Raw genomic sequence first — 8,815 nt, 5'->3', positions numbered from 1 at the left:
TAGCATAATGATGGTACCGGAGAACATATACTTTTAAACATCAAGATCTTACCATCCATTTCTCTCAACATTGTATCCTGCAAAAAATGAGATTTAAAAGTATTGAATAGCATTCACTATCACTTGCTGTGAATCCCGTTATTCGACAATTTCGCATTGGAGCTCTTAATGAATGCTTCTTGAATGCGATGGTTTGTATTAGTTTTAATAAAATTGAATGCGACTGAATCTTATACTTAAAAGGTGATGTCAAACAATTGAATGGTGAATTTCGAAAAGGGCTCAACTCGAAAAAGCGTAAGTGTCATTTTCGCATAATAATAGATAGTGAAAATGACTCTTAGCCTTTTTAGAGTTGAGCCCTTTTCGAAATTCACCATTCAATTATTTTTCACTTTTTTGCCCATTCGGATAGAATTTGAGACTCTTTTTCATGGTGAAAACTAGAAAGTCATAATTTAAGAAGTACAAATACGAATTTTTTTTTAAAAATCTGAATTAAAGAAAATACATCTATTTATAAGATAAAAAACAAAAAACGTACAAAAAAAATTTTTAACAGCTGTTTTCTTGAAAAAAAACGTAAGCCCCCTTTTTATGGACCAGGTCACATATATTCATTGGTTCATTGCAAATTAAAATTTCAAATAAATGTTAACGTAACAGATTTACTTTGTTTTAAAAAAAATCATTTTTACATCCGTTTTCTCTTAAATATAATTTTTTTCACCTTTTGTTTATTATGAGGAGTGGATGGAGGAAATAAATTCAGACACAAAATACACTAAAAATTCATAATTTATTTTATACAACACAATTCTAGCACACAAGTGAAAAAATGGCGTGACAAGCACAAAATGTATTTAATTTATGAGTTTTGTGGATAATTTTAGTTTATTTGAGAACACAAGAACGAAAGATTTGATTTCTGTTTATTACAATTAATTACAATTAATATTTATTAACGAAAATTTTACAAACTTACTTATTTTATAGTGTACTTTAAGGTAACTAAGTGCTCAAATAAAATAATTTATTTATTATATAAAAAAATTATAAGACATAAATTTTTTGATCCATCTAACCCCTTAAGATTAATTTTCTACTATTGGGTTTTTCCAATTATAATATCAGTAAATTCATCAAAACATTAAATAGATCAAGAATAGTTGTTTATTGAAATAATTTGTACATTATTAGTTAAAAAAACGTAGGCATAATTATAAAAGTATTGAATGTTTTACAATTGTGTTCCAGTCTGATTGATTATAATTTCTAATGTTATTTAAATTATAATAGAATCCTATATATTTATTATAGAATTATATATAATTTACTGTTGTTTGAAAAGGTTGTTCTTGATTTCATTTTGATGTTATTTAGCTCGCATCTAAAAAACAAAATACTGTTTTAAAAAATGCATAATTTTATCATCTTTAAAAATCATTTAACAGAAATTATAATATTAATATAAATTAGAAAAAGAAGAAAATTAATATTTTAATGAATAGCTATTAATGGTTTCTTTGAACAGAATTCATGTGATAAAATATTTTCAAAAAGAGATTAGAAAAATTATTACATTATACCTAAATCATTAATGTTTCTTTGTTTTTGAGGAACATGATTTTGAAACAGTAGCTTTTGTATCATCAACTTTAGTTTTTGACTTTTCTGTCTTATTAGAATCGCTCTTATCGTTAACATTAACAGCTGATTCTTTATCTGAAGTTTTCTTCTTATCAGAATCATCTTCCAAACCAATATCAAATTTAATGTCTTCTATTATCATTTTAACATCATCAGTTACTTCTCCATAAGTATGTTTGACAACATTCATCATTCCCTTGAAAAATCCATCTTTAGTTTTCTTTCCATCTTTTCCTTCTTCTTTTACTTCCACTTTTTCTTGTTTTTGTACATTCACTTTTTGTTGTTTTTGTACTTCATTCTTTTCTACTTTTTGTTCTACTTTCTTTTCTAATTTCTGTTCTACTTTCTTCTCTACTTTCTGTTCTACTTTTTGTTCTTCTTCCTTTTGTCTTTTTTCCTTTTCTGACTCTTCGTTTGAAGAAAAATGTAAAACATCTCTTACATCGTCGACAATTTCCTCATAAACACCTCTTGCTGAATTAAAAATTTCAGTAATTATTCCATTTGACTTATCATCAGGCGTATTTGGTTTTTTTTCTTCGGTATGTTGGCTACTAGCCAGTTCTTTTTTAGATTCACACTTAGTGACGGGTTTGGGTTCAGGTTTAGGTGCTTCTGGAATCACAATTTCCTGTTTTTGACAACAAGGTGTTTGTGGAATCGGTTCTGGTTTTGGCTCTTGTTTAAGTTCACATTTAGGCTCTGGCTTAGGTTCCTCTTTGGCTTGGCATTTAGGCTTGGGCTCAACTTTGATTTCAACTTTAGGTGCTTCTGGAATGACAATCTCTTGTTTTTGACAACAAGGTGTTTGTGGAACGGGTTCTGGTTTTTTAGGCTCTGGCTTAGGTTCCTCTTTGGCTTGGCATTTAGGCTCAGGTTTGGGCTCAACTTTGACTTCACATTTTGGCTCTGGCTTTTGATCAACTTTCACTTCAGTTTTAGGTACTTCTGGAATAACAATCTCTTGTTTTTGACAACAAGGTGTTTGTGGAACGGGTTCTGGTTTTTTAGGCTCTGGCTTAGGTTCCTCTTTGGCTTGGCATTTAGGCTCAGGCTTGGGCTCAACTTTGACTTCACATTTTGGCTCTGGCTTTTGTTCAACTTTCACTTCAATTTTAGGTACTTCTGGAATAACAATCTCTTCTTTTTGACAACAAGGTGTTTGTGGAACGGGTTCTGGTTTTTTAGGCTCTTGCTTAGGTTCCTCTTTGGCTTGGCATTTAGGCTCAGGCTTGGGCTCAACTTTGACTTCACATTTTGGCTCTGGCTTTTGTTCAACTTTCACTTCAATTTTAGGTACTTCTGGAATGACAATCTCTTGTTTTTGACAAGACGTTTTTGGCTCTTGTTTAGGTTCAGGCTTTTGTTCATCTTTGATATTAGCTTTAGGTACTTCTGGAATGACAATCTCTTGTTTTTGACAAGGTGTTTGTGGAACGGGTTTTGGTTTTGGCTCTTGTTTAAGTTCACATTTGGGCTCTGGCTTAGGTTCCTCTTTGACTACAGATTTTGGCTCCGGTTTCGGTTCAACTTTGACTTCACATTTAGGTGCTTTAGGTTCAGATTCACATTTTGACTGTTGCTTGGGTTCTGGTTTTTCATATTTAGTTACTTCGGGAATCACCTTCTTTGTTTCTGAGCATTTTGATTGTGTTTTTTCTGTAATTAATTAATTTTTCTATTAACATTTTATCTCGTGAATTATAAATAAAATACAAAAAAATATTCTTTTAATGAATTTTTCAGTAAATAAATTTTTGCATATATAATGATTATTTTTGTGTAAGATAATTTTGATCATTTAAAAAAAATTTAATTATGTTACTTACGACAAGTATTGTTTTGTTGTACATCAACTAAACATCCGCATTCGTGTTGAAGAAATTCAATTGTCATTTCTTTCTCCATCAAGGGAGTTAATTTGTTAATTTTATCGGGCATGATTTCTGTGTTTTGATTTGACCTTGATATAGAAAAACAATTAGAAAAAGGAAATAAATTAGTATTTTAAAAAATGTATTTAAATAATTGTTCTTTTTTTTTAATTTTCTGTACAATATAATACATTAAATTTTAGTATTTTTCTATGATTGCGTAGGTAAATAAAATTTCTTAATTTTAAAAAAACTAAGGCAAAATTTATAAAATTATGAAATATACTCACGGAATTTTTAAAAAATGTAGTTAGTAGTTAGAAGTTCTGGAGATTCACTGTCTGCATTTAGAAATAAAACTTTTATTTAAATACCTCAAAAACGAGTCTTGTGATTATCATTAATATAATTTAAATGAGAATTTAATTGAATATATGAACTTCAATAGATAAAAATTTTCGTAATTCAGTTTTGAAATAAATAAAAACTTTGTTAATGTTGTTAATTAATTTTTTATTAACTTACATACTTATAATCGATGATATATATATATATATATATATATATAATTTAATATAAGAAATGTCTTTTTATCATCTAATCATAAAATAATTTATTTTAAGTATCAATAGAAACTTAAAGAACTTAAAGAAGAATATGTATATTGTAATTTAATAATGACCCTGAGCGTTTTTAACAAATATTGATAATTCACAATTCTAAGTTCAGAAAATTAAGAAATACAAATTTATAAATTCGATTACTCATAAATTTTAGAAAGGTAACAAAAATGTATCTATAGGTATAGTAAGACACATAAATTAGAGTTTTAAATATTTAGCTTCAATAAAAATAAATGGATTTACATATAGGTTTATACTTAACTATATACGTGAATGCAAATATATTCAAAAATAATTTACGAAATAATTACATTAATTTATAATTTTAAACATTATTTTTCTGGACAAAATTCAAACAAAAAATAAATTTTAAAGTATTTAAAAAGTAACTACGTATATGTAAAAAAATAGGTTATAACTGATGAAATTCTGAAAAGAAATTACACCAAAACAAAGAAAAAATGTTAACTTTTCAATTAGATATTTAAGAAAAACACCATTTTTAATGTTTTTTCTCAATTATTTTTATATCTCTGAATATAATTAACGTTTTATAACGCTTTTGGTGTCATTTAAAAATTTTTTTTCATGTAATTAATTATAATTAATATTAACATATACTAAAAAAAAAGTTTGACAAAAATACGTAAACTTTAGAATTATTTGAAATAAACAGAATTTTCAATTACTTAAATTCGTTTGATATTTTAAAATAAATTATTTTTTGTTTGTAGAATTGTCATTTTTAAATTTTTTAACTTTATTTAAATCTTAATTTCACGGCTCGATAGTTTTAAATGTGAACGTGTTTATAACTTCTTTTAAATAATTTGAATCAGATGCGGAAAAACATCAGTTTTAAGTGAGTATACATACACTAATTTAAAAGTATTAAATTGATACCAAAAATATATCAAATTGATATAAAAATTTGTATCAATTTGATAATTTTAAATTAGTGTGAAACCAAGAATATTAAAAAAACGTTAATTATTTTCGGAGATATACAAAAACATAAAGGGAAACATTAAAAATTGTGTATCTAATTCGACCCTCCCGAAGAGAACACCCAGATAGCATACAAGTCTGCTGCCAACTTGCATTGCAAGTTTTGCAAGTTTGCTTTGCAATCTCTCCAAATATGAATCAGTGAAAAAGTCACTGGTCTCAAATCAGTCGCTAAATTTTAGCTATTTGAATCAGTGGTTTTTACTGACAGTTAGTGACATTTCACTGGAGAATCAATTACTTTGACTGAAAATCAGTGAAATGTTACTGATTCAAATAGCTAGAATTTAGCGGCTGATTTGAGACCAGTAACTTTTTCACTGATTCAAATTTAGAGAGAAGCTTGCTGCGTCTCAACGTTTGCAAACTTTTACTGCGCAAGTTTGCTGCAAGCTAGCTGGAAACTATTATTAATTTATTATTCAATTGATTAATTATTAATTTAATTTTAGATACAAATTCCCTTTAATATGTACTTGGGACCATAGCTGGAAGGTAAAAAAAAATGTACTGCGCAGCCCTATATATGCTATAGAATTTAACTGCGCATCGTTTTTTAGTTTTGCAAAATATACGGTTGCATTTGTAAACTTGCAGAAGACTTGCAAAAGACAAAAATTTCAGAAAGCAGAGTGTGTTAAGTATATTTTACATCACTAGAATGTATAGTATCTTAAATTTCACACGATATTATATATAACCTCACTGACATGACAGCTGTTTCTTTGATTGATATTGTAATTGTATTGTAATAATATTTTCATAATCAAAATTTGAAATAAAGATACATATATAATAACTTTCGTCGAAAGTTGAAGTTTCTTTAAATGAATAAAAAGATTGAATTCAATTTACCATATAGAAAAGGTTTTTCTTTCATAAGTTTAAGTGTTTTTTAGTTCAGACAACTGTTGTATCCCGGGACGTTAACCCTAGTAAAGGTCTTTTTACACCTAGGCAATATGCAAATATACCATACAATCCTAAGTAGCACGTAATATTATCCTAATATCAAAGTAATATTAGATATCTTTTCAAAAATAATATCTAATATTTTAATTGCTTGTTTAAAAATTTGTTCAATAAGATTTATTACATAGTATTGTTACTGTTACTAGAAAATAATGAATATGAGCTTTTAAATCAATTTTTTAAGAATTTTATTGTAAAAACATCTTTTAATGCAGAACAACTTTTATTATTAAGGAATTAACCCCTTCGAAGTCTAGTAGAAAAATCGTTTGTGGGCCCAAAACGGTCCAAAAAAAAGTTTCCAAAAAAATATCATCATCGTATTTAAAGTTTTCGGGGTCGTTGAATCCAAATTTGAGGTCAGATTTAAAAAATTCAAAATGGCGGACACAATATGGCGGAAAAATTTAAAGTTGATTAGATTCGTTCAAAATTTGGTATTCGGGGGTTTTTGGGGTCGTTGAATCCAAATTTGATCTCAAATTTGAATTCAGCGACCTCCAAAACCCTAAAGGAACCATTTTTATGCAAATCTAGTCAGTTTTTAAATTTTTGGACGCCATATTGGGTCCGCCATTTTGAATTTTTTAAATCTGACCTCAAATTCGGATTCAGCGACCCCGAAAACCTTAGTATATCCATTGACACTCAAATCGAATTATGTTCAGTATTTTTTTTCTAATGTGGACATATATGTAAGTCCAAAATCACAAAGGTGGCACGACTTTTTTTTGGACATATATGGGCCATCGATTGTCAAGGGGTTAAGAACATTTTTTTATAACTACCCAGATAGCACGTAAGCTTGCAGCAACCGTGCGGCAAGCTTGCCGCGCAATATTGCCAATCTTGCACGGCAAACTTGCCTCAAGCTTACTGCAAGCTTCAAATGTCTCACCTGACCCAAGCTTGCATGGTAAGTTTACCGAAAGATTGCAGTGTAATTCACTGCAAGATTGCACAATAAGATTATCGCAAGATTGCTCAGTAAGCTTGCACGATAAGCTTATAGCAAGGTTGGTGCAAGGTTCTTTGACAACCTTGCACCAACCTTGCTACAAGCTTACCATGCAAGCTTGGGTCAGGTGGGACATTTGAAGCTTGCAGTATGCTTGCGGCAAAAAAAATTATTTGATTTAAATAATTGGTTACTTGACTATTATCAAATAAATATATTTACTTGAACCAAATAATAATTTTTATTTTAACTAAATAAATTGTATTTAAAGCAATAATTTCTGTATTTGAAACAAATACAATTTAATTGACTCAAATAATAATTATTTGATACAAATAAATATTTATTTGATAATAGTCAAGTAACCGTATTTGAATCAACTAATGGCGCACTCACACCTTTTTTGGCTGCCTGCCTGCCTGCAGGTTACCATGGCAACGCACGAATGTGAGTGAGACAGAAAATTTGAATATTCAAATTTTTAAATTTTCTGTCGCACTCACTCTCATGCGTTGCCATGGTAACCTGCAGGCAGCCAAAAAGGTGTGAGAGCGCCTTAAATTTTTTTTATCAAAATGGCCGCCATTTTGTTATTTTAAACATTTTTTAATTTGTTTCAACGGATTTTATATCTTATATCTTTCTAAAAAAAAAATTTTTAGGCTAAACAAAAAAATAAGTTTAATTTAAAATTCTTCGAAAAACAATATTTTATGGTCGAAATTAAATTTTATTCTCGACCGAGTCAAGCCTGCCTGATTTGAAATGAATTTGGTCGATATAATTTATTATTATTATTATTATTAATTTTTAATGGAGAAAGTATTATTATTTTGATTTTATTAATATTATTTTAGTACTATTAATATTATTAATTATTATTAATATTATTTTATTAAAAATCGATTATAATCACAAAAATAAAAAGTTACCTGCATTCGGTATTCTGGACTTTCTTCTTGACCATTAGCGCCCGCGTTCATGTGGCAATTTTCGGAAACACACATGGTAGAGCAAAATATGACACTTTTGTTTTGTGATTGGTCTCTTTTTGACCAGTGTTTATATAGTGACTAATGTTTGGAATATGATTTATCAAAAATTTTGAGAAAAGTGTACTTTGAACTATGGTTACCAGTGTCAAAAATTTGGAATTACACAAAGAAAAAACAAAAATAGACATTCCAATAAAATGTCCTTACTATTTAATTTTTCTCTTCATTATCAGTGTTACGTGAAATAAAACAATGTTTCAACTATCAATTTCCCGCTTGTCAAATTTTTATTGACAAAACTTGTAAACAATATTGAATACATAATTAACAATATTTTTATATTTTTTTCGGGTAAGTATTTTACATTCATCTTTATTTTATAAATTTTTTTCCCTCTTGACACTGCCAATAAAAAAGTTAAATAATAAAAAAAAAAAAAAAAAATTCAATAAAGGTTAAGGTGCTTATATACCTCAAATTTTGATCAGATGAACTTTATTTCTGGACCGTGAAAATGCGTGAAAATTCATTTTCACGGCGGGTATTTTTGAATTGATTTAAATAAAAAATGTTTTTTTAAGAAATATAATATTAAATAATTGTTTTAATACGTAAGAACACTTTAAAATAGTGATAGAAAGATGATTTGATTGAAAAATTTAGCAAATTTTGCTTTAAAACATTTTCTGTTACGAAAAAGTGTAAGATCACGATGTTTGTGAAATGGTTTGT

General features: G+C 28.0%; 1 protein-coding gene across 1 annotated transcript; it reads right to left on the bottom strand.

Annotated features, from left to right (window-relative positions):
* Positions 1-1,155: 1,155 nt before the first annotated feature.
* LOC127281660 (uncharacterized) lies at positions 1,156-8,408 on the bottom strand. Its single transcript, XM_051305493.1, has 5 exons — positions 8,021-8,408; positions 3,818-3,868; positions 3,483-3,616; positions 1,590-3,312; positions 1,156-1,390 (listed from the first exon to the last, which is right to left on the bottom strand). Exons 3-4 carry the CDS (start codon positions 3,592-3,594, stop codon positions 1,598-1,600), a joined length of 1,827 nt encoding a protein of 608 aa, XP_051161450.1. The 5' UTR covers positions 3,595-3,616; positions 3,818-3,868; positions 8,021-8,408; the 3' UTR covers positions 1,156-1,390; positions 1,590-1,597.
* Positions 8,409-8,815: the final 407 nt, after the last annotated feature.

The sequence above is a fragment of the Leptopilina boulardi genome, unplaced genomic scaffold (assembly GCF_019393585.1).
Source record: "Leptopilina boulardi isolate dan_hultmark-lab unplaced genomic scaffold, ZJU_Lbou_2.1 LbouV2_273, whole genome shotgun sequence".
Classification (NCBI taxonomy): Eukaryota; Metazoa; Arthropoda; class Insecta; order Hymenoptera; family Figitidae; genus Leptopilina; species Leptopilina boulardi.
Note: the sequence above shows the minus strand (reverse complement) of the source record. Positions and strands in the feature narration are given on the sequence as shown.

Excerpts from the sequence above, each read along its gene's own strand:
- LOC127281660 (XM_051305493.1), bottom strand. The coding sequence starts at position 3,594 with ATGCCCGATAAAATTAACAAATTAACTCCCTTGATGGAGAAAGAAATG. Across the intron at positions 3,313-3,482 it reads ACAACAAAACAATACTTGTC|AAAAAACACAATCAAAATGC; the intron begins GTAAGTAACATA and ends AATTAATTACAG.